This window comes from Polistes fuscatus, unplaced genomic scaffold (assembly GCF_010416935.1).
Source record: "Polistes fuscatus isolate 324 unplaced genomic scaffold, CU_Pfus_HIC Scaffold5, whole genome shotgun sequence".
NCBI classification, from domain to species: domain Eukaryota; kingdom Metazoa; phylum Arthropoda; class Insecta; order Hymenoptera; family Vespidae; genus Polistes; species Polistes fuscatus.
The window spans coordinates 10,472,664-10,499,844 of NW_025113129.1; the positions used below are offsets into that span (position 1 = coordinate 10,472,664).

General features: G+C 36.4%; 1 protein-coding gene across 2 annotated transcripts in view; it reads left to right on the plus strand.

Moving 5' to 3' along the window:
- The window catches only part of LOC122522599 (protein rhomboid), a 116,718-nt gene that overhangs the window by 18,883 nt on the left and 70,654 nt on the right, over positions 1 to 27,181 (plus strand). For both annotated transcript variants that reach the window (XM_043643804.1, XM_043643803.1), the window contains exon 2: positions 14,458 to 14,575. In XM_043643804.1, coding sequence (XP_043499739.1) covers positions 14,458 to 14,575 — 118 coding nt within the window. The remainder of the gene's footprint in view (positions 1 to 14,457; positions 14,576 to 27,181) is intronic.

Sequence of the window (27,181 nt, forward strand, 5' to 3'; positions counted from 1 at the left end):
ATTTAAAAAAGAATCTGTACCATTGTTGTACATATTCCATAAAAAGAAAAAGAAGAAAAGGAAGAGTAAAAAAGAGAGAAAATCATTTCTATCGCATGATCGACACGAACTTCTAACAAGGAACTTTAGTGTTAACAAGAAGTTAGTGTTAGTTCTTCAAGGATGAAGAAAGGATTTGAATAGAAAATAATACGACATATATTGTTGTTTGATTTATTTTATATTAGCAGTAATTTGTATTTTTTTTTTTTTTTTTTTTATTGTCAAGTAATTTCTGTTATGAAAACTAGTTCGTTGGATTATAATCAATCGACACAAACTATAAAGTTTCAATTTCATTCGGATTTATCGATCTCGTATAATCGTAAGCGTCGTAGAGGTGGATTAATCGAAATTTGTGAGATATTCGAAATTTGGGAGAAAATGACCGAATTCCGCGAGTGTAATCGCACGCGTTGGAATATGAAATCGTGAGATGGTGGAATACACTTGGTCGAGAGGAACAATGGCTCGTTTGGGGTCGCCTAGGTATGCGTACCTATGACGTATGGCCCAATATCCTAGGTACATGACACTATGTTCATACGACTACCCTCACCCTTATCCTCCCTGCTGCTTTCTCCTCTTCTCTTTGGTTGGTCTCTCTTGAACCCAGACAAGACTGTCCCGCTTATGTCCTTTCATTTCTCTAACAGAAATTCTCACCGTCTCAACGTTAGTAGTGTTCGTATTTGTTGAACCAACCCCGTGTTCGTTCGTGTTGTTAGGTGGATGTATTATTACAGTCACTCCGCAAATTATTCTATAATTTTTTATCTTTTTCTTTTTCTTTTTTTTTTTTATTCTTCTTCTTCTTTTATTTTCGTTAGTCCTTTGTATCGTCCATGACGGATTTTATATATCAAAGAATAAATTTTTAGGATAACCTCGGGAGTGTAGAATCTATTTTTAAGTACACGTGTGTTTGTGCACGTGTGCGTCGTGTATGTACGTGAACGTGTGTGTATATGTATGTGAATATATATTAAAACTGTCGGAACACGTTGGAAAAAGACGCAATATAACGAATGGGACGTTGGTAGAAATTAGACGCTTATAGAGCTTTCACAACATCTGATTTGTCTGTAGGAGACGTACCACCAAAGTTCTACATCGTTCAAGGATTATGATTTATTGGCTTTTCGCGCGACGTAGATTTATCGCGTGGTATTTTCTCTTTAATCTTTCTTACTTATCACGACAGTTGCAATAGACTTTCGACGAAAAATTTGGTAATATATTTTTAGAGTCTTTACGCACATGGATGAGAGAGGTCTGACCGCACCGTAGGGTTCTACTACTTAACAGGTAATAGTATTAATCTCCAATAACCCTCCATCGATAAATTTCACAAGGAAAGAAAAGAAAAATAAGAATCGTTGACCTAAGTAAACATCTTATTTTTAATTTACCATTTCTCTCCTACGTTGTAACAAAAAAGAAAGAAAAAAAAATAAAAAGAACAGTCGATATCCAGGTAGGAATAAATGAGAAAAAATGAATGTTGTTTTTCGTTTAACCTGAATAGAAAAGAAAATACTAAAAAAAAGGATTTACACAGATAGTTGTGATTGGTATTTCGTAAACTTCCATGAAAAGAAAACGTAGTAGACAAGGAAGAAGAATTCTTTGTAATATTAAATTTCCATGGTCGAGCGTGCAGTTCTTTTCTTTTGAAAAAGAAGTCTACACGAAAGAAAAAGAAATTCCTTTCGAGCCCGTTTCCATTGTCGTAGCTGTTCTCTCTTAATGGAATCCCCCTGAAAAACATTTTATTCTTTTTCTCTTTCATTATATTCTATCGAAAGACTACTGCATACATATATATATATATGAATATCTGGTATATCTACATATGAATCCCACGAAACATAGTAGTATGTAATAGATACGTATCGGACCGACGAACGGAAACGATTTAATCCGAACAGAAACACTTTTTCGAGCCACAACCCGGAGCCATCGTTACGACGAATGGTTCGCGGCTACGATTTCCGAAAAACATTTCGCCGATCGTTTATCAGTCGTAACTGAAAGAGTAGAAAAAGAAAAGCATCGTTGGATATATATATATATATATGTGTGTGTGTGTGTGTATTTATATATATATATACGTGTACATATGCAGATATATATCTCTAGGTGTAGTATACAACTAGGTTTGTACGATATCGCAAATACCACACGCGCGACCGATTTTCCAACCGATGGTTGTTATGTTACCTATCTATGATTCGTTTGACGTCAGGTTTGCGTTTTCAGGGGTATGAGGTAGTAGGGGTGGTTATTGTGTGCGGTGGTTTTTGTCGGATAAAGTAAAAGGATCAGTTCGATTAATCGCAATGAATCACAAAGGGATGAAAGATGCGATATAAAGAGCTTTCGTTGTCCGGGCGCATCTTTGGTGCGCCAACAATTAACGTGGATTGCAGGACTTGGAATGTGGTTTGTGGAAAGGGTATGGATGCTGTTGGTGCTGGTGCTGCTGTTGTTGTTGGATATACCTATAGGTACTATTATATAGGCTTGTATATAGGAACAAGAGGAGAGAGGGACTACCGAAAGGGTTAGGGATGGTCGTAGCTTCTGCTTCGCGTCCCCGCATACTATTTACGCGACATGTACACATACCTACATATGTGTATGTTTATATGTAAACGTGAGAAGATGGGTGTGCTGCTGGTGGTGGCCGTGATGGTTTACCGTACGGTCGTACATCATCGGCCGAGTTTGCGCCGATTTAACCGCCCCATCCGCAACTGCGACATACCGTCGACTATGCGACCGACTACTATGCGAGCGACTATGCGAACGATCATACAAGCTAGCCCATGTTACGTTATATTACGAATCACCGCCCTTGGTCAAGCTCATCCTCTTTTTCTTCCTCTTCATCCTATCAATAACTTTCTTATTATGTACATTAGACAGGTGACTAAATTGAAACTTTATAGATATTTACTCTTTACTTTTCAAACTTTTCTCTTGGTCTATCGAAAAGAATTTTTTGTTAGACAAGAAATAGATAGATACGTATGATATTTTTATGATATGAATCTGTGATGGTGATATAACTGTTTCGTATCTATAGGTATATCTATCCATCAGTATGTATATTAGCGTATGCAAGCATGATATATATATAACTTGCTAAAGGGAAATGAAAGAAGTAGAGAAAATGTATTGAAATCTTTGGTTTACTTTATCGATTGATTCTTTAACAAGTAGTCATAACTATGGTAGCACTCGATCGACCCCGATCCCTACTCGTTAAGCGAAAATAATGTTTATTTTAAAGATGAAAGATAATGGTAGATAGTAGGTTGATGATAGGTAGGTTGGTTGGTATATACAGAGAAAAATTCTAATTATCATATCTAATTATTTCCATTTGGTAACGTTGGATCGGTTATAATAAAAGAAGAAAGGAAAAAAGGAAAAAAAAAAAAAGAATGAAACGATGGACGGAAATAAGGGATGAGAAATCGAGAAAGAAATAAGGAAAGAAAAGAACCATAAGAATTTCCGGTACAATCGTTTCAATGAGATAGATTCTTCCTTTCTCTCTCTCTCTCTCTCTTTTTCTTTCTCTTTTTCTGACTCGACTGTACTCCCTCGATACATCGAATTTTTGTACGTAGCAAAAGCTACACCGGAGGGATATGAGATTGGATGGATGGAACTATTCCTCAAAGGCATCCTTCGGGATCTCGTCCTTCTTACGAGGTAGTTCCGTACACTCGAGTGCACCTTCGTGTCCAGAAAAGTATCTGAATATTCTGATATTTCTACAGCCGATGTTGCGCAGGAGCCGACGGTAAGAGCGCCCAACGTGACAGTATAAAAAGGTAAGAAGAAAATGGCGAGCTTAAAGAAAGAATAAGATACACAAGAAGGCAGACAGACAGACAGACAGACGAACCTTTTGATCTATTTCTTTCGGAAAATTGACTGGCTGGTCTCTAACATCTTTCTCTTTTTCTATCTGCTTTATAATGGGAGAGAACGTATGAAAGAATTTTACTAAAGGTGTTGCCTTTGTAATATTTGAAGTTCTTCTTTTAATTCCTTTTTCTGTTTCTTTTTTTTCCCTTTTAATTTTCTTCCCTTTATGGAAGTTGTATACATTTATTGTTATAGGTTTATAGAATTTTGTATATATAAAAGGGATAAACGTGGGACTTTTGGAACAATACAATACACAATAAAAAATCTTTTAAGAATATCTATAGAATTAAAGAAAAACTCAGCAGGAAAAGTTCTTTCTTAATAAAGATATGTCATCGACGTCAGTTTCGATGAAATAAAAAACCACAATTCAGGTATACCAATCTCTTAAAGAAATCAAAAGTAAATAATTTAACAAATTTAAATCAGTTATTTTAATCTTTTCCCAACCTATGAAGATTGCATTTTCGGAAGGGGGGAGATGAAAAAAAAATATAAAAGTAGAGAGAGAGAGAGAGAGAGAGAGAGAGAGAAAGAGAGAGAAAAAAATATTGCCATACCTCGCGTCTGTCTCCGACGGCTAGACAAATTGACGTTCGACGCGATGACGAAGTATTTTCGGTAAAAAGCAAAGGGAGTGAGAGAGAGAGAGAGAGAATGAGAGGGGAAGCTATTTCGCCTCGGGATAAAAGTGCTGTGTTCATTAAAAAGAGGGAAAGAGAGAGAAAGAGAACGATGCATAGGGGCAAGAAAGGGACAAAGAGAAAAGAATAATCGGATCGTTAACGAGAGTGGAATGACCGGTTGATCGTGCAAATTTGCAACAATTGGAGCTTTCATTCTTTCCTTGTCTGACGTTTATATCCGTTGCTTGTTGGTACTGCAACAGCATCAGCAGCAGCAGCTACTACTATTACTACTACTACTACTACTACTTTTCAATAGGAAATTGTCAAAGGTATCGAACGAAACCACTGGGTAAAACGTCTTTCACAAAATTCCTAATAAAGGCAAAGCGTGAGATACATGGGGAATCAGTATTCTACGTTTCTACAACCAGCAGTTGTTTCCTATCAATAGCGATGAACAACGCGTTCTTATCGGAAGTTCTCAATTTGTTTGATCAAACGTTACTACTCCTCCCTAGTTTTTCTATCGGATTCTCTCGTTTACTCGCTTTTACAAGCCAAAGATATCAGCTTTCGTTTCGTTCTCGTTCAACTCTCTTTTTCTTTTTTCTCTTGAGGAAAAAAAAGACGAAGAGAGAGAGAGAGAGAGAGAAGGAGGAAAAGTAGGAGTAGGAGAAGGAAGGGGGTGGCATTGCAGAGGGGTTGATATGGGAGGATGAGCGTGCTTTTCGTCGAATGCGAGAGAACCGAGGTGAGATTAGGTAAGCAGCTATCGTGGATTTCGGCAAAGCTCTTGCAGGTGTATGAGTATTTTATATATATATATATATGTGTGTGTGAATACTTTGAAAGTGTAAGAGCGTGGATGTGTGAGAGCTTTTTTACGAGGGACTCGAAAGCGAAGTACGTTTACGAGCTTATGGCACGACGTGCAACACAGCGGTATACAGACAGCATTATCGTCACCGTACGTAGTCCAGGCACGCGTCCCTACCTGCCAGAAGTCAATTTCCTCTCCCTTGAGGAAAGTCTTACCCCTCGCCTTCCTCCAACCCCAAAACCCACCCCACCCTATCTTCTACTTCATCTCACCATTTCTTATTCTTCTTATCCTCTTCTATCACGATTGTCCTATTCGCAAATGCGTCAATCGTTAAAACGTCTTAACACTTCCGATGATCCCTTAATTTGTTTTAATTTATAAAAATCGTTTTTTTAGTATAAAGAATCGTTAAATTATTAAAGGTTATTTGTTTTTTCTTATTCGACGATTGCCCGATTAATAAAAGTGTTATCCGTTACAATTGTGAATTTTTGTAAAAATCCACAAATTTGTTATAAATTTTGAAGAAGTCTGTTTTCATTAATCTACTTGTTAATGGAAGGACTCCAATGTTAAAATAGGTCGGGTATTATCTATCGCTATAGGAGAGGAAACTCGAGGATCGTAGGATCGCGAGACTTAATCGGGACATTAAAAGGAGGGGGTCTCCTTCTGATCGAACAAGCGAAAATCTTGTTTCCCTTTCTAAGGAGAGGAGACGATTGGAAGATAGGTTAGAACGCGTTTGATTTATCGCGCGAATCCCTCGCATAATACCTTATACAGGGGGAATGGGGGCGTTAGAACGTAGGGCGTCGAGAAATGGTAAAGTGATGAAGGAAGTGTCGAGTAGTAGGAAGATGAAAGAGAATACGAGATAGATAGAGATAGATAGAGATAGATAGATAGATAGATAGATAGATATATATATATGCTTTTGCGTTAGTGCATGAGCTACTATATAGGACTCCTAATAATCTAATACGCCACGATCTCGCCGCAATTTCATGCATTCTTGGGCACACACACGGCGTGGTCAAACGATTCGATCGAAACGCCACGCATTCTAAGCTTATATCCCCGTACATATGTATGTATTATTGGTTCTTCGTATATATGTATTGAGATATATTATGTGTGATAGAGAGAGAGAGAATCTTGATGTCACGATGAGATGAGACCGTGTGGTATCGACGAGATCACCTTTGCTAAAATTCACAGCCGTGAACAGTTTTCATGCTTACTCAATACCTCCTTCCAACTTCTCTTCTTTATTTCGTATTTCTTTTTTCTTTTTTTATTTTTCTACTAAATCGATTCGACGTAAGACAAGTTTTCCTATTGTCTCAAATATATAGAGCGATTTTGTAGAACATAAAATAGCACTTTGTTATTTAAATGACGTATCAACTGGAATAGAGTGATCGAAGCTAGTATAGAAATTTATTGTATTATATACTATGTTCCTAGGAAATAAGATTTATTAGTATGGTCGATTTGATTTATTCGATAAAGATAAAGAGAGAGAGAAAGAAAGAGAAGATCGTTTCCCCATTACTGTAGAATGATATTACTACTATCTACAACGTTTTATCTTTGATCTTACATTTTCTCTGATCGTTTATTTTAACATCGATAATTCGAATACGGTTGTGTGTATTGGGCTGGGGAACAAGTTTCTTCGTATTTTCATAGAAAATATTTCAAACAAGTTCTTTTCATATTTTTTTATTCGATCTATTCCAATTAGTTTAAAACTATTCTGTGATTTGATTAACTTGCGATCCAGTGATCGGTAGACGTTCGAATAACGTGCAAAACACTTTTTACCAGCCCGTCTCGTATTCTTCCCTTATTTTTTTGTCTAATCAAATTTTTCATACCTTTGGTATTTCTTCGTTCAATCATTTCCATGGGGTACTATATTACTTTTGACAGAACTCACGAGTATTACAACTTTTGTTTTTTTGTTTTTTTCTAATTACGATACGTTAGCATTCAAAGGTACGAAAGTATTGTCAGATACGATTAATACTATCAAAATGTGATGCGATTAGAAAAATTACGAAGGAATATTTTCCCCAACCTAGTACATTTATATCATAGCATTAATCGCATCCTTCGCACGAGTAACACTATCTCTCTTATAATCTCTCTCTCTCTCTCTTTCTCTTTTTCTCTCCTTTTTTGGTTTTTATCTGAAACCTATTTCTACGATTCGTTCGATAGAAGACACGATATCATCAAGCGTCGAAAACGTCCAACGATCACGCGTTAATAGGAGGAGAACCGTAGTCGCGCTTTTCCTTCGGATTTAGCGTTCGCGTGCACGAGTTAAAAGACCTCCTGGTATATATATGTATTATATTATATATGTAATAGGTATATACAGGTATATAATAGAAGGAAGCAAGAGTGCTGCACCTTGCGTATTCTATTCCACTTCCGATTTACTACACTCAATTCGCACGCGACGATTTTCAACTATCGCTAAGGATTTATACGATTACTTTAGATCGTACTTCTGTGTAATAGGGTTTAAAGGGTTTCTTACTTTCATCACGAGATATTTTTCTCCATGAGAACACGTTGTTATATAATCCTCAAATTTCCCATTATTGAAAATGAAATTAACATCGGGAACTAAAATAATAGAATTAAAGATCCATTGAATTTAATTTAAAAAGAAAATAAAAAGAGGATAATCAGAGATATTTATTTTTAATAGTGAGAGATAAGAAAGATAATTAATCGTGTATTTTGTTTCATTGTTATTTTTTTTTTCTCTCAATAAAAATCTTTTAAATATGCTCTTTGATACGAATGTTGTATTTATTTTTTTTTAGATCAGATCTCGCTTGGTTTTTATAATAGTTATAATAATAAATAAATATCCTTATTGTTTAGAAAACATGTATTTTAGTTTAGGATAACGACGAAAGATAATCTTTGATGATTTGTCAAAAAAGTAAGAGAAAAAGTATCGAAGTTAGAGAGATCAAAAGAAAATGGGATCAAAGTTTGACTACTATTATACCGTAACGATAATCGTGTGAAAGGCAGGAAGGTCTCAAAATGACTTGAGCCCTTCTCTAAATCGGATTAATTAGATACGATAGGTCGAGTAAGTAGCTAAAGTCATCGTCGACTTACTTTCTCTTAGCTACAGTCAATTTCTTACTTTTCTTTTCCTCTTGGTTATCATAGAAAAAAAAGAAGAAGAAGAAGAAGAAGAGAAAGAAAGAAAGATAAATGAAAAAAGGGTGTGTTAAATTTTCGTAAAAGTTTGAGAAGAGACGTTTTACGGAAAACTCGCGTGTAACCAATTTGATGATATCGTTGCTGTCGTCTTTCCTGGTTGTATTTCATCTTACGGTTACTGCGAAAAGAAAAGGAGTAAAAATTGAAAGAAGAGTAGGGAGGAGGAGGGCTTGGAGAAGATTTTGAAGGAGAAAAGATAAAGGAAGGGAGAAAGAAAAAAATGAAAAAGGGAAAAGAAACGTCTCGAGAAGTTCCGGAGACAATAGAGTTATGTATATATGTATGTTAGTGGAAAGGAGAGGTACAGGAAAGTGTATACAAGGAAAGGAAAGAAGATTCGCTACAAATGCGACCGCCATTGTCCTTCATCTTTACTTTCCTTCCTTCCTTCCTTCCTTCTTTCCTTCTTCTTCTTTTTCCTTTTTTGTCTCCTTCTTCACCCTGCACCTCAGTGATAAGGATAGAAGACGTTCTGAGAAATGAGGAAACTCGTTTTCCAACGTAGTTTTCCTCCTGTATGTACGAGACAGAACATTTAGAGAAGGATTCGATGCAGTTCGACGTTCAAATGTCTTCGTTCCTTCGTTCGTTCGTTCGTTCGTTCGTTCGGTTTTCTTCTCTTCTTCTTCTTCTTCTTCTTTTTCTTTCTCTTCGTCTTTTCGTTCAAGTATATATATATATATATATACCGAAAGAATTTTATCCGTATTCCAAGAACGTGTCTTTCGATTTCTCGAATATGATCGAGAGAACATTTTTAACGGGACGGGAGAAGAAAAGAAGCAAGTCGTCCTCGAGACGCAGAGTAGTCGGGGTGTGCTTGGTATTTTTCGATCATACATGGAAAATCCTTACAAGAGAAACGAGTAGACATTTTAGTGGAAATTTTGTAAAAGAGATAAAATAAAAATAGAAAAAAAAAAAGAAAAAAAAAATAAATATCGCTCGTGGATCAATTTCAAATGAAGATATATGAAAATAAAAAAAAAAGTTAAATGATAATATATATATATATATATATATATAAAAGTCAAACAAGCAATAAACGTTAACGTTTGTCGCAGATAATAATAACTCAATAATATAAAATTGAATCTACGTCTAAGGTAGTTTTAAATCGATAGGAGTATGATCGTTGGCAGTGATCGAAGTTTTGCTATAGTCGGACGTAACGTTTTACGCATCCAAGACTTTCTTTTATATCAAATAATATCGTACATGTGAAAGGGAACACGTTTATAACAAATAAATTGGAAATACTAATAGAAAGAGAAAAAGAAAAAAAGAAAAAAAAAAAGAAAAAAGAAAAAAAAAATAAAAAGGGATAGAATCTCGTACGATCGAGATTTCGTAGGATTGATGTATGGCGGTGGGGTTTAGTAAATTTCTCGGTTTATGTTAGATGTGGGAAGGGGTTGAAGCTTCGTCTCGACGCAGTAATTCGATAGCTTCTGTTTCGCAACTAATTACGCCCTTGAGAGCTATCCGATCACCCTCCATAGGTGGTTGCCGCTGCTTACGGACGCTCGTTATCGTGTTTCGTGACACGTAGAGATATATAAATTCCGAAGTAAACTATATATTCTGTATTATTACACAAATACGCGGGGACTACTAGACACTAGGTTCGCTCAGCTTCTAGAACCGCGGAGGAATCGAAACGTATGTAATAAATGCATAGATATATATATATTATATATATATACAATCTACTCTATTGCATTACACATATATAGATCTATACGTACGTGTACACTATCAGCCAAAAGTCTGAATTCGTTACGTAAATTTCGTGAAACAAAGTATTTATCAGTATGTTAGATTTTGACGAAAATCAACATGCAATTTTCAAACTTTTTCATTATCGGTGCATCAATACACACGTGACATCCCAGAATGTTTATATTAAAATAATTTACAAATAGACAAAACAATCTCAATAAGAGAGGGGATGCAACCGCGAAGATCAATTAAGACATTTTAACGTAATACACTTTCTTGTTTACATTACACATAATACTATTATTATAATAACGAAAAATAATGAAACTGTGATGGGCAAAAAGTGATCGTGCAAAAGACGCCGCACACTTATCGAGCAATAAGAACCGTACAAATCGTTTGAAAAATTTATCGATATAGAATATTTGATTTTTCTTAAAAATCAACAAATGATATGAAACTTTTAGCTGATAGTGTATGTGTACGTATGTATGCATGTTAGTGTAGGATATACATGTACATTCATACATACGTATACATACATACATACGTGCATACACGCACATATATATGCATATATACGTACGTATGGATATTTGAAAGCAAAGTCATTCCCGAGGGTGACGCCTTTGGTATAGTAAAGGCTCGGAAGGAGAATAGAGAGGAGGAGGAGGAGGAGGAAGAGGACGAAAGGGTGAAGAGGGAAGGACAGTTTATCTCCGGCACCATAAACGTGCTAGATATTATGGATAGTGGACTGAGTTACGGGCCAATATTTCTTCGTAATTATTCTACGTTCCTCGGTAGTAGATAGCATCGGGGGATAACGGCTATATGGCTGCTTGTACGAGTCGAATACTCGCGCGCGCGAACGATCCCTTCTTCCCTTTTCTCCTCCTTCGTTGACTTACTCTTCTTTTTTCTTTTTTTCCCCCTTTGTTTTTTTTCTTTTCTTTTCTTTTCCCCTATTTTTTTGTCTTTCTTTCTTTTTTCCCTCCCCCTCCGCCACCCCCTTACAATTTACCTTCCAATTTTTTTATTACCCCGATGAGACAGACTTTCCAACGCGATATTGGACTTCTTTTTTCATGGCTTCGATCCAAAGAATTTATTGCCGGCATTTATATCCTTGCACCGAAATGAACGATATGACCTCTTTCTCTATTTCTTTCTTTCTTTCCTTCCTTCTCTCTCTTTCTTTCTCTTTCTCGTTTCTTTTTTTTTTATTTCGCTCAACCGAATACACTTTATCGCGTTCGATCGGAGTTAATTTCGAGTTCGTATCGATGATTTTTCCTCGAATAACAAGTGGCTGTTATATAAGATAAAAAATTGTCAAGAAAAAGAGAAAAAGAGAGGGGGTGCTGGGTGGTTGTATGCAATGCTTGACGAACGAGGGGGGAAAAAATATGAAAATAAAAAATAGCAATATTAACATAAAATGAAAATCTTTTCTTTTTATTTATATGTATATATTTTGCGGGAATATTTGCGGGATGGTAGAATGCGAGAGATGTGATTCAACCGAACGAGTATTGAATTCGTTATGATCATGGCCGATTAAAAATGAGCGAGCATCATCGGGCCGGTGAATCGACATTTTTCCAGCGCACACGAAAGCACGCGGCCCAGTGTTGTTCGGGCGCTTTCTAGCGGCTGCTTTTACGAATAGCGCTTTGCTGCTGGTGCTGGTGCTGGTGCTGGTGGTGGTGCTGGTGCTGGTGGTGGTGCTGTTAGGTGGTATTTCTAAGCGTACGTGAAACCGATTTAATAGAAATGGCTTTTTACATAACGAGATTTTCATGTACGCCAGGAAACGCGCTCGATCGTACTTTGACCCGTTTTTATCGAACGAGCATATGTATCATTCGCGTATACACACGCGTGTATACGTTCTACGTGTATTCATGTGTGTGATATATATATATATATATATATATATATATATATATATTGGAAAATATTATCGATGTTCTCGTCGTCATTTTGCTCGCAAAGATCGATGATGTTTTATCGAAGAGTAGCAACGAGATGCTGCTGCTGCTGCTGCTACTGCTGGTTGACCGCGGTTTATGTCGCGTTGAAGCGAGTAAATAAGTGTACGGATGATGGTGATATCCATCCATCCATCCATCCTCACCCCCTAACTCCCGAAATATGAGGAAATCGAAAAACGAGGAGACGATGATACGAGAAGCTACGAAAGCTATTTCCGTAACGAGACGTCGGGTCGCCATAAAAGTGTGAATCCTACACGAACTGCTGCGATGCCACCTTATTCTTCATCTATCTTTTTCTTTTAGGATTCGTCGTCCCATCTATCCTATCCATTCGTATATATGTATTGCCTTGACCACAACGTTTGTGTCGATAAAAAATATATAGAAGAAAATTCTCACAGAGGCAACGATTTTATATTATACTTTTATCGTTTTTTTCTTTTTATTCGAAATTTCAGATCAATCCGATATTACATACATTTTGCGATCGTTTGATCTAATATAAATGCGCCCTTTTAAAAAAGAAAAAAAAAGAAAGAAAATTCACATGCCACCATTTCGTATTTCTTCTAATTTTTACCTGTTTATTTATATTTAAAAATATATCTTCGCGTGCGAGAGCAAACTTTTTTCTGATCGCTACAACGCTGTTCTTTCTCTCCTATTTTTGTTTTTTCCTTTATTTTATTTCTATATGTTTAACATATTTCTTTCTCTCTCTCTCTCTTTCTCTTTCTTTTCTCATTCGAATCCCTTCGGCAGTTTGTTCTATTTTTTGTTTTCTTTTGCTCTTCTTCTTCTTTTTATACTACCGAGAATAAAGGCAGAAATTATTATTTACATTTCTACGTTGTTTCCTACTTATATTTTTCGAATTAACCATTTACAAAGCGAATTATATAAACTTTTCGGGACTGTTTTGATAAAATTACACGTAAAATACCAACAGCGAAATTGAAGAAACTATTTCCTAACTGGTATAATTTAGTTCCCTTTTTATCAAAAGTACTGAGACCAATTTATGAGAAATAACGTGGAATATGCATGTAACGTAATATTTTCTATAAAAGTTCATCTAGGGAATATATATTTTTCCTCTCTTTATTTATAGTAATTTTAATTATTATTACATTGTTCGCATCTGTTATGCATATATGCAAAACGCCAGTGATATCCGGAAAAGAATATTATTTTCATACGCGTAAATGAGATCCTTTTGTCTATTTATTATTTTTTTTTTTTCGTTTGCTTAATTTGTTTTTCTTTCTTTTTAATTTTAAACAAATTAATTAAAATGCAAGGATAGATTTCGAGAGCGTGGAAAGGGTAGAACAATTTCACGATTTCAATGAACTCGTTAGAACGCAGACAGGGACGAAGATAGAAAGATATTTCTTGGCCCTTTCCGCGATCGTTTTCATTGGCCTAAGGGCAAAAGGGAAGGTGTATTTGAGAAGTAGAAAAGTAAAAGGTGGAAAGGTAACGATCGATGGCAAAAGTTGAGCGTAATTGTTCGCGAGAGTGTTTTCCCATTCTTTTTCGTTCACTCATACCATTCTATCCTACTCCCCCCCCCGCCCACCCTTTTTCAGAAGGGTACGTTAGGGTAGGTGAGTCTTATTAGGAAGAAGAACTCACGGAAAAGTTAATTTCTCGTTATTTCGCTACCCCTGGCAACGATTAACCGAGAAAAGAGGTTCGAGAACAGAGAAAAGGTGCATTTTTGTGTAGGGAAAATTCTTGGAAAACGTAGAAGGATTAGTCGAAGAAAAGTCCCTAAGGGCTAAGGATTCATTTTGAAAGTTCTATTTTTCGTTTTTTGATTCACCTTATCGAATAAACGATTAGCTTCACCGAAATCCCAAATCGTGATTCGTACAACAACGACCCGATCTTATTTTCAAATTGTACTCTTTCTTATTTTTTTTTTCTGTCTGCTCTTTCTTCGTGTGTCTCGAATAAAAAAATAAAATAAAAATAAAACTCTAAGAGAGGAAAAGTGAAATTTAAAATGGACGAATATTTTATGTTTCAGGATGGTCCGCATGATCGGCGACGAATTCTTGACAGAAGAAAGGGACCGAAAATATTACGCCGACCATTATACCTGTTGTCCACCACCCCTCTTCATCATTCTCATCACCCTAGTCGAGGTGAGTGGGTAGAAGGAGGGAGAATAGTGTAATCCGTAGTTTGTAACGAGCGTTGTACAGAGGCTACTGGAGTGTCCATGTTTATATAGACGGAACACTGCTCTTTGATCTTCGGCCGTGCACGTGCAAGCCTTGATTAGTAAAATTTTAACGAGACTAATTTATACACGGACGGTCCACCGACATTCGCCTACACGCGTTCACAATTCTAATCTACTACCGTCAACGTGTAGTACGAGCTTTGCAATCAAATTTCAAGATTTTAGATCTTCGTCGTCTAATTAATAAAACGAAAATAAGATCCTACGTAATTTCTTTTTCACGAGTTATCCTTTTATACTTTTGAATTTATTTATTTACTTTACGTTACGCCGCATATTTTTTATGCTTACTTTGATGATAATAATAATTCAAGATTTGTATTTTTTTATTATTGATATGTATATAAAAAAAGAAGATATAAAATTTAAGACTCGAAGCTAAAACAATTTTTATTGATAATACTTGTTTTACTCGAATTGGAACAATATTTTGTGACACGAAATATACATATTTTTCTTATATCAGAAATTACTAAAAGTAATAATATTTATCGTTATAGATTTTTAATCTTTTTTTTGTTTTAGTTATTATAATTAAAAAATAAAATGTAATATCTCTGTGAAATGAATCTTTCAACCCCATTTAACGATATTTACCACCAGGCTCCACTCGTATATTTGTATAAATTCATTTATTGCTTATTTAATTTCCACTTATTAATTAATATGTAAGAGGTGTGTTGTACAAGTTGGAACGAATCTTCTTTCTTTTGTTTGTTTTATTTTGTTATTAATTGAAAGACGATGGTTTGAAGGGGTTGGACTCTCCACTTATTGGTGAAACGAACGCAAACAATCAACAAAAGAACGTCGTTGGTATACCGTATCAATTTACCAATTAATGGAGATTTCGTTCTTCCTATTATTTGGCCAACTTTTTTCTCATCCCCTCTACTCCTACCACCCCTCTCTCTCCCTGTTCCGAGCTCGGAAAGGGAAGAAGAAATTCTCTGAGCGAACCAATTAGCAGATTGTCGTTCGAGCGTGCACCGTGTTAACGTTCCAGTCACGATCGATTCGAACGCGAAACACGGATATTCGACGTTTGGAATGCCAAAAGGGAAAAAAAAAAGAAACTCGCTTTCGGGATCGCAATCTAGATGCACCTGGAAGAACAAAGGAGCAAAACCATTTACTAAGACTAAGATCGGAAAAGATACGTCGCGTTTGACCATTTACTGTGATTAAAATGCGAAATTTAATATTTCGACGAATGAACGAACATGTTAACGTATGCTCGAAGGAAATATCCTATCACGTATTTACCCTTATTTTATTTTTCAATTAATATGTACGACCATATTAAGTTATTCGTTATATACAAAAAATTTCATTAAAAAGTGTGCCATCGTTACTTCGTTATTACTACTCATAAAATATTCATTTAATATGACATATACATATATATAATATAAAAAAGAATAAATAAATGTATATATATAAAGAAATATTTCATTTATCTCGCAGATAGAAAAAATAAAGTTACGTCAACGAAACTGCTAATAGCTTCAGGAATAGTTTAGTTGGTGGGTTGGTAATACGAATACATGGAATGAAAATACTTGGATGGTAGTAGGAGGAAGAGGAAAAGATCGCTTATGTATTATACATAGAAGTAAATGTCCTAGCTCTCTTACACACACACATATACACACTTACTCGCGGTGAAATATATTGTTTATACGATAACTAGCGCTGTCCTCCGCTACTCGAGTATCCCTTGCCACCATATTTCGCGGCAATGAGCACCGGCAAACTTTTATCTTGGCCGAGGGCTGATAGATCGTTTCTCGCGAGCACCGTTTTACAACACGAACGTGTATATGTGTGTGTGTGTGTGTGGGTGGGTGGGTCGAAGGTGCTACGCTGCCTCGTGGCCTCTTCCTTTTCCTTTCTTCCTACTCGTGCCAACGTGAGTAACACTACCAATACCACCACAATAAGAGAAAAAGACGTACGAGTTGGAAAAGGACTCTCTCGTTCGTGGGGGGGGATGGGGGTAGGGGTTAGGTGGAGAGGAAGGGTATACCCCCATCGGTAAAAGGGAGAAAGCCAGTAATCTTTCGTGCGGAACCGACCTTTATTTCTGGCTGTCGCATATTTTCTTTCTGTCGGCCCTTCGTAAGTAACTGAAAGAGAGAGAGAGAGAGAGAGAGAGAGAAAGACAGATATAGAGAGAAAGAGTCTTTCTTGCTCGTTTCGCAAGAATCGATCGATAATCTTGATCCTAGTTCTTCTAAGCCAGTCTTCTATTCCCTCCCTATCCTCTACCCCCTTTCCACCCATATCTCTGTCTTTTTTTTTCCTACCTTCTTTACTTAAGTGCACCCTTTCTTCTCTACTTTTTTCTTTTCTTTATTTTTGCGTCCCCCTTTCTTTTTTTTTCGCTTTCTTTCTCTCTCTCTCTCTCTCTCTGTTTCTCTCTGTGTTTACATCGTATCGATATCGTTAGAGAATACACGGTTATCTAAACAACCGTGAGGCTTTACCGATCGATACCATATTTCTCTTTCCTCTTTCGTTTTTCCTCCTCCCATATTCATCCACCTTCCGCTTCCACGGTCTCTACAACTCGTTCCCTCATCGTCGACATAGTTTACATCGTCTCGTCGTACGTTGAACGTTAGCCTCGAGGCTACGTCCACGTGACGACGTACCTATTCTCTCTCTCTCTCTCTCTACTTTATTCTTTCACCACTTTTTCTTTTTCTTCCTCTTCTTCTTCTTCTTCTTCTTCTTTTATCCCTCTTTTTTCTTTTTAGAGTTCTTCTTCTAGTGTTCTTTTAAGAGTTAGTTAACTTTACAAAATTTCTCTTACCAAAATTGTTTATGTAAACGATGAAACAATTATCTATCGAGTTTTAATCTTATTCTTTCCGGAAAGAAATTTTTTTTTATTTATTTTAGTTTTAACGTAAATGGAAGGAAAAATAAGAGACAATGAAATTTTCCCGTTTATTATATTTAATCAAAATTGTATGATACTATAACACACACACACATACACACACAGGGTTAAACTAAAATTAGTTTTAACGAGTAAGAAGAAAAAAAAAATATGAAAATTCTAAAAGCCAACCTCTATCGACGCTACTAACATGCAAAATAAAAATGTACGCGTAAAGATTGCTTTTTTTCTCTTCCCCTTACTTTTCTTTTTTTATAGGACAAACTAAATTACCACATACACACGCGGTGGTCTCGGAAAAATAAAAAAAAGGTAACGGTAGATCGAATCAACCGTTACGAATTGATCTATTGATTCTTGACAAGAATTACGAATAAAATTGTGGATCGATGAATGGTAATCCTTTACAAAAGAGCAAAGTGTAAACCTTGGAAATTCGATCGTTTCTATTACTCTACGGGTTTATAGTAACTAGGAAGTTTATTCTCAAAGGGCGTGTAGCAAGTGCTTCTCTCCGATAGATAGAAATCAAGCTAGAACAGACGGATTTCTGGTCTGTAGCGACCAAGGACGACCTTGAGATAAGGGTGCCGGATATTACGAAGGAACGGAACTAACTGTTTCCATCTCTCTTCCTCTTTTCTTTATCGTACCTCATAGTTCTCTATTCCCTCTCCGAAGCAAGCTGCGACCCTCTCTATCTATACTCCTCTAACCTTCCTTACCTTCCTCATTCTCTTTCTCTCTCTATCACCCTCGACAAACCCCCTTCACCATAGTACGACTACTCCCCGACTAAACTAACCTCGTTACAGAGGAACGATATTACAGGAGCGAACATCGTAGTCGCGCTTAACTGCAAACCGTTGGAAGGACGGATATTAAGGGCTCGTTTACCGTGGCGAGAAAAGTATGGCTTTACCAGTGGAAAAAGCTACAACGACGAGAGAGAGTTTGTGTATGTGTGTGTATGTGTGTGTGTGTGCGTGAGACAGAGAGAGAGAGGGAAAGAGAAAGAGAAGTGAATAGAAATTTGTTCGATCGACGTTTTATCGAGGAAAAAACAAAAATAAAATATATATGGGGCATTCAACGTCAAATCGACCACCTCTTTTGACCCCCCAGCCCCTTTCGATTTGGCTGAAACTTTTTTATATCATTTTCTATCCCATTAAAAAAACCTTTATAGAAATATTTATAAATTTATTTAATGACCTCAGTTTAATTATACAATATCGAAAATGATAATTAAAATAAGGTTGCAATGCACCATAGGTCAATCTTTCAACTAAATATAATTAACAATTTATTTAGATTTCCTTGCTCGCTTAAATGATTTACAAACAGTATATTGTTCTGAATTAATATAATTCCTTATAAAAGACATCAAAAAAGAAAAGGAAAAACATCCCGATAAATCAATTTTTTGCAAAGTTATGGCTATTTGAAAGCAAGAAATCCATTTTTTCTTTTTTTTTTGGAAAACTAATAATTTTTTTTTGAGTTGGGTAAAAAAATTTGAAAAAAAATTCTCACTGTAGTTTTCAATGGGGTAGAAAATGATCAAAAAATTTCAGTCAAATCGAAAGAGGTCGAGGTCAAAAGTGGTCGGTTTGATGTGGAATGCCCCGTATATATATATATATATACGTATACGTGTTCGATAGAAAGAATTTTTTTTTCTTTTTTCTTCTCTTTTCTTTTCTACTTTCGAATAAGTTTGTTTTTTTTTTGTTTCTTCTTGGACGATATATATTTTGTTTTTTATACGCGTAGAGTTCACTATGATGAAAAATGAATAATAGGAGAGGGATCGAAGTTAAGTAACTATGTGTATATATGTATATATGTATATATATATATATATTTATATGGTGGGATACGTTATATATTGCGTCACGCGCGGCAAAAGTGTTTGTCGTGATCTCGTTGACGCCGCCGTAGGGTCCACGGAAATCCACTACAATCCCTCGCGAACACGTCTATTCCATTGTCCCTATGATGTTCTATGGGATTTTGAACGTATAGATTCGATGACAAAATAAAAACACGACAACGAAATAAACGGAGACGAGAATGATAAAGCGAATATATATCTCTTCTCTTCTTCCCATAGTTAATTAGTAATTAATTTATAATAGTAATACTGTAATTATAATTTGTTTTGATAATGTTATCGTTGGAAACAAAACTTAATCTTAATTAAACGGATTAAAAATTCGTTAAGGTAATTCTTCCTAAAAAAGAAAAAAAATATATATATAATTACCGAAGAATATTAAATTAAATAGTAATGATAATAATAATAATTAATTAATTAATTTGGTATAGAGTCAGTATTAAAAAAGGAAAAAAAAACAGCTTATCCAGATTAGTCAGATTGTAAGATATTTCGTTCGTATAAAGTAAGAAAATTCGTTCTATCTCTTGATAATATTATAAAGAAATAATTAGGTAGTAGAAAAGAATACTGCGTTTTTAAAGGAACATTCGTTAGAACGGAGAGAAATTCATAATATCTGACAGGTTAAATGTAGTTATACAAATATTCATTTAATCCATGGTACAGCCTATTAGGAAGAAAGTCAATAACAGCGCTAGCCGAGGGTATTACAATATTACTCTTAAACTTTATTCTCTCTCTCTCTCTCTCTCTCCCTCTCATTCTCCGCAGCGTTTTCTAAATACAAAAGCCGCGGAGGTAGTAATTAAGTATTCTTAAAGTTTTGAACACTTTCTATGATGCTTTGAACATTTCTTTCTTTCTCTCCCTCTTTCTCTTTCTCTTTCTCTTGCCCCTTTTTAACAACGAGTTAACCCAATTCGATTTTAAATGCGCAACGTCGCGCATTTCTACCCGATGAATATAGCACTTACATTACTTACTTACTTACTAACTTACTTACTTACTTATTTATTTATACTATCAACGAAACAAATTTATTCTTCCGTGGAATGTTGAACGCTGCTCGTTAATCTATCGAAAAATAATCGAAAATGTGCGACGAAGCAGGTAAAAGAAGGTATCCGTAACGTCGTGTTGTTTCTCTCCAACCCCGCTTATTATATTATATATCCGCGAAAATATAGTAATTTCGTGATTCTCTCAGCCGTGGCCACCAGAGAGATAATATTTTACTCAAAGAGACGTCTTTTTCTTTCTATTTTTTTTTTCTTTTTCTGTTTTTTATTTTCTTTCTCTACACGCCCTCTCCCTCCCCCTTCTCCTCCTCCCCTCTCACCCAGTCCCTACACACCGTTACAGGGAAAAGTCGTTACTTCGAAAGTATAGTAGCATACCGGCACCGATTGCAACAAACAAATCGTAGTAAATTTTCACGGTCTAAAAGTACCATTAACGATGATAAAAAGTACGTATTATTTTTCCTCCTACTTTCCCTCCCCCTCCCCCCTCAACTCCCCTCTATACTCTCCTCCTCCTCCTCCTCTTTTTCTCAATCTTTTTCGCGAGCAAGAGTCGCGATGCCAGAACGTGCTGCACGGTTTTCCTTCTTTTTTTTGTTTTCTTTTTTTTTTTTTCTTTTTATTTCTTCTCCTTCTTCTTCTTTATTTCTTTTTTTCTCTTTCCCTTTTCCTGCAACTGCAACTTTATAATTTACTACGACGGGGTAATAACTGTAACGAGCGTAGAAGGAAGAAGAAGAAGAAGAAGAAGCAGGAGAAGGTGAAAGAGGAAAAGGGAAACAGAACAATATACGGTAAAGAAAACGGTACACCAGTTTGTTCCTACGCGATTCGAGTTATTACGAAACCAGGAAAGGAAAGAAATTTACGTTGATGCACGATCGGCCTTGTTACGCTAAGAACACATTTTTCCATATAGAAACAATTATTGTTTCGCACGATATTACCGCTATTTACTGATTCACGTGTAGAAAGTAATCAATTTATTTATATTTATAAACCGTCGATTGAAAGTTTGATCACACCTATAACTGCATTTGCATTACATTGCAAATATAATTAATATGTACAAGCTATAATGTTACATTTTATTTAAACATTACTCTATTCTTGCACGTTATTTTGTATACAAAAGCGAATATAATTTTTATCATTTATTAATATATATATTAATTTTGTAGTACTTTTCAAATTTCTTCGACCCCATATGAGGTTTATAGTTGAAGTAGGACTACAATTTTTGATCGATAATGCAATACATACGTGGATATGCGTATTGTAGTTTGTACACAATCCGTGACCATGCATTCACACATACATACGCGCACACACCGTAAACTCGTAATCCATAAAATAGGAATTTGACTGGAAGCGTGTCGAGTGAGTAGTACATACGTCTCGTTCGACGTAACATGAAGATCGGATCCTCCTATCCGTTACCTATACACGGATCGTTTGCGTCCTTTCCTTTTTTCTTTGAATCTGACTCTCTCTTTTTCTTTCTTTATCTTTCTCTATCTTTATCTCTTTCTCGTCGCGCTTTCTTAACTTCAGCGTATCAGAAAATCTAAGTACCATCTACTTGGATGGTACGGTTCTTTCTAAAAGTCTTATCCGTGTTCTAGTCTTACCATTAAGTCTCTTTTCTTTTCTTTTCTTCTCTCTTTATTTTTCTCTTTATTTTATTATTTTATATTCGATCGATAATCCGTCGTTTCTATTCCTAATCGTTTATCGTATAGAAAATAAAAAACTAAAGAATCTAATTGGTGACATCGCAAAACCAACCGACGTATTATATTATATCACGAAATTCGTGATGATAGATCATTACGTATTCGCAATTCCGCGGATTAATTTCGAACGCCTCTAACTAAGCCGACTTTACACAAATCCGTACGGCAGTAATACCACACGTTACGTAAAGCAAACTTTCCCGCGTGTTCTCTCGAGTCAATGAAATCTCAAAGGAGCTTCCCCGAGTTCTCTCTGTCCTCCTTTAGTGCACGCCCATCCACCACCACCACCACCACCACCACCATCTACGTTCAGAATTTACGAGAAATTTTAGAACACCGAAAACGGCTCTCGAAACTATCTTCATTTCTCTTTCTCTCTCTCTCTCTCTCTCCCTCTGAAAAGGGGTTATTCGTGCGTAGAAGTTAATGGTGCCAAGAATACGTACGTCGCGAGGACAATTTTTAAACCACCAATCTCGAAAATAGACAAATTCTTACTTTCATTTATTTCTCATTCTTTTATCCTTTACAGAGTAAGAAATTACGCTATGGTATAATGGTTTTTTTGATTCTCCTTTCTTTATTTTTATTTTTATTTTTATTTTTAATACCTTCAATAAGAAAATGACAGGACGCGATTCCCCCGAGTAACAGTAATTATATAATATATACTATAAAATACATAAAAATAAAAATTAATTTTCACTTCTACTTTTTTCCAGATCGTTCTTTTTAATCTCATATCATTTAAAACACTTTTAAATAGAAAATTGAAATTACAGTAAATAAAAAACGTGTCTTAAAAGGGACCCGCTAAAATCGGTTGACCTCAAGAATCCGCAAGGAACGTAGAGTTGCTTGCTTGCTTACTTGCTTGCTTGCTTGCTTGCTAGCACGTTGCTTTAGCGTGGTTAAAGTTTCGTAAAGCGTGATAGTGGTAAAGAGACGACGCGGGTTTACTTTTGACAGTTCCACTCCCCGCGGTGTATCTTTAGTCTCAAGGCGGACGGCTGCACTCTGCCGCGGTGTTACCGCCAGTTCGCATACCTGCGTCTATTCCTTTCTCTTTCTCAAAAGCGTGCAAAAGGAAGGAGGTAAGGTAACATACTACTACTACTACTACTTCGATGGCAAGAGGAGAGGGTTGACAGTGACGAAGAAGCTGTTAGGAGAGGGGGGGACTGCTTGTATCGTGAACGACGGCTTTGCAACCGTTCCTATGCATCCCACCCACACACGCACGTGCAAATACATATTTTGCATGAATACACACACACATTTAAACGAATAGACGCATGTAGCTTATGCGTAAATGCTCGTAGGACGGCGGCACCCTTGTCGTCGTTGTCGTCGTCGTCGTCGTCGTCGTTGTTGTCGTCGTTTATGTGTCGCAGCCACTTGAATAAACATCAATTTGATATCGTTGGATATTGTGTCATCCGCGTGCATTCGCCTCTGACGCTGCACAACGCTCATAAATACAAAGGGGCGTGCGCCTGTCTACACCTGTGCTCGCTTTACTCTATCTCTATCTCTCTCTCTCTCGCTGGTTCGCTCATCCCCTTCATGACAACAACGACAGATACACGCGCCTGCGTTTCTATGGTCGAACGAGCCAATGCCATAAGAGAATCATGTCTATTCTACTAAGAGCCTCGACTATATTAGTCCCCTTTATTATTCTCGTACTTTCAACTTCTTACTTGCAAAAAATTTAATTCACTTCGCGTATTTATATCATAAACCGTCTCGACCAAAAATTATTTTTATACTTTATTGTTAACAATCGACCTTGTATCGATGGTAAAGAAAAATGAATGTTAAAATCGTATACCTTAATTCGTATGTAAGTAAGCGTAATAATATGGAGATAAGAATTAATATCGGAAATCTCGGACGAAATCTTTCTAGATATATGAAAATTTAGGTATTTGTGAGCGCGTGCGCAAACCTCTCTGAACGTCTCGCCCTTAGGTTAAACGTGAGCGTTTCCTCGCTTCGCGAGCCACTTGAATAAACATCAATTTGACGAGGCGCGATATGCGCTCGTACAATGGGACGAGCTCTCGTGATTGTGGGGCTATGTTTGTTCTATCTCTATCTCCCTCTCACTCGCACATTCTCGCGTGTTAGTTCACTCGCTTCAATAGATATACGACTAGGTGTACGCATAGATAGAGTGAGCAAGAGATATATAGATATATATATATATATTATATATATATAGTAGTTAGATATCCTAGTCTTCTAAACTCGACGAGGATGTATTGTAGTAACGCGTTTCTATCGTCCCGTGGCCCATTTGTGAAATTCTGCCAATTCGAAATTCGGATTACGGTGGCTCGTTCGGATCATTGGATACGAATAGCGCCGATCGAGATTATGCGATTGATTTTCTGACCAAAAGTTTGGCAGCTCGAATATTTGATCGTAATGTTGTTGATGGTTTGTGCACGGTTGGCAGATAAAAAGCGATGAGAAACACGTGGGATACTACAAAAAGAAAGCGGGAATAAACCTATTGGAGTTTTTGTTTTTTTGTTTTGTTATCTCTCCTTTGTTTTCGATAGCTTTTTCGAGCTTTCGTCGAGAAGCACAATACTAGGCGGCAAATATACAAAGGGATGAGCTAGGAAAAGTAAATGGGGAGGAGAAAGAGGAGGAAGACGACGATTAGGTTGTGTAAAATAACAGGTGAAAAGAGATGAAAGTGTTGAGAGAGAGAGAGAGATAGAGAACACAAATTTGGTTGGGCGGGAAAAAGAGGATTCTGCGGGATCCAGCCCTTTGGCGTCTTTCCAATTTCGATAATCTCATCGCGACGATCATTATTATGCCCATTATTGGTCTCGTTATTTAGTGCACGGTAAATCCCAGGAAACCGCATCCGGGTGTTCCGGCATTGAACGGTTAAACGCTGGATCGAAGAGAAGCTCTCTGACTCGAACGAGTTTATTGTTCGTTGGGAGGGATCGAGAACTATAACTCGCACGCGTGCGCGAAAACGTGTATGTGTGTGTGTGTGTTTGTGTGCGGGTATGCGTACATATATATAAACATTATCTATACGTAAGTATGCGTTTGAGATTGTGAGAAAAAAAGTGTTGTTTAAAATTGCACGACTTTCAAGTTTGAAACATTTTTCAAATTTCTCTTTTCTTTGCCCTCGAACCAGTCGTCGCGTTTATGTATCACGCGGAAATAAGGAAAAGAGAAAGGGAAAGAAGAGGAAGGAGGTGGTAGGTAGGGATGGAATGGAGGCCGAGAAAGGGTCTCCGGAGAATATAGTATAACTTTTCTAACGAGCGACATGTAAAGTCAAAGGATTCCGTACCTTGAGACCAAGCACTATAAACATAAACTTTTTCCATCGCTTATTGCACTCAAAAGTCTTCGGGAAATAACTTTCTCTCTCTCTCTCTCTCTCTCTCCCTCTCTCTCTCTCTCTCTCTCTCTCTATGAAGAGTCGTAAAAATAGTTCGACCTCTTTTAATAAATTTTCGAAGCGCGACGGGGCCCCACTTGAGGTAGTTTTGTGTTCACTCAGATAGACAGAGAGAGAGAAAAAGAGAAAGAGAGAGAAAGAGAGAGAGAGTGCTTTCCAATGTTGTTTTTACCTCTGTTCTTTTCCTCTTTCAAATAATCGAGAAGATCGAGTGCTTTCCACTCGAACGTATTTCTGTCGCTAGAGAAATCCATTTTTTTCTCTCCTCCTTTTTTCGTTTTCAAGGCACCGTTAGAGCTTTTTCTTCTTTCAAGAAGAATTCGAAGCTTTTCTGAGTTTTCTATTAAATTTTTTTTTCTATTTTTTTTTTCTTTTTTTTTTTTCTTTGTAATCGAATTATTACGTCGGTTCGCATCGTTTTCGTTTGCTGAATACGATTTTCAACGATATTTTTGCACCATAATTGAGTAAATTAATATAATCTCATGCATTGTGTTTTGCGTGACTCGTGGAAAATACGGATTTATATTATTTTTGTATTCTTCTGACATTTTCCTCGAAATCCCTTGTATCATCGCTTTGACAGAAGCGCAGCCACGTTTAATCGGGATTAATATCATTATTGTTGTAATTATTATTATTATTATTATTATTGTTATTATTATTCGACCTTCTTTGTAACATATAATATCATTGTTCTTTCCATTTTTGCATAATAAAACGGTGGCGTCGTGTTATTTTTGTTAGCATTCGGTGGGGGAAGGGGCGGGAGGAGGGTTGGGGGAGGGATTGGAAGAGGAGAAGAATTCCAACGGATATATAAATTCAACGATAATCCGAAATTACGCGCGTCCCCATAACTATATTCATGCAAATCGCGCAGGCGTTTATAAAATGTTTCTCCATGATCAGGGGGAGGGATCGGTGGTTGGTGGTGGTGATCGTAATTCGAACGGTCGCGAAATAACGACCAGGTCTGCCGCGCTTTATTTTATCCTATCGTACCGTACCGTACCGTACCGTACCATACCGTACCGTATCATACCTTGCGTAATTTCTATTATTCGCTCGTGCTTTTAGAACGTGCCATCTCATGTGCGACTAATAATTCGATGATAAATTTCTCGCGGACGCGTGCAACGCAAGATACTAGCTTGGAAATTTCGTTATCGATGTATCGATTACATCTGTCGCGCGAAGCGTGCACGCGCGCAAGAAATATATATATATATATATATAGAGGTATATGTTGTATTTATAATTATCAATAATAACAATAATATATTTGTTGTAGATAAATGTAGTTGGGGAAACATTAAATACGATTTTCGTAACGATGTGTTATACGAAATTGTCGTTCGTAACAAAATTCTCATTTCTTTTCATTCATCTCGACGTTTTCGTATTATTATTATTATTTCGTTATAAATAAATAAATAGAAAATAAAGGACAAATAATATTTGATTTATAGAATTTTAAATACAACA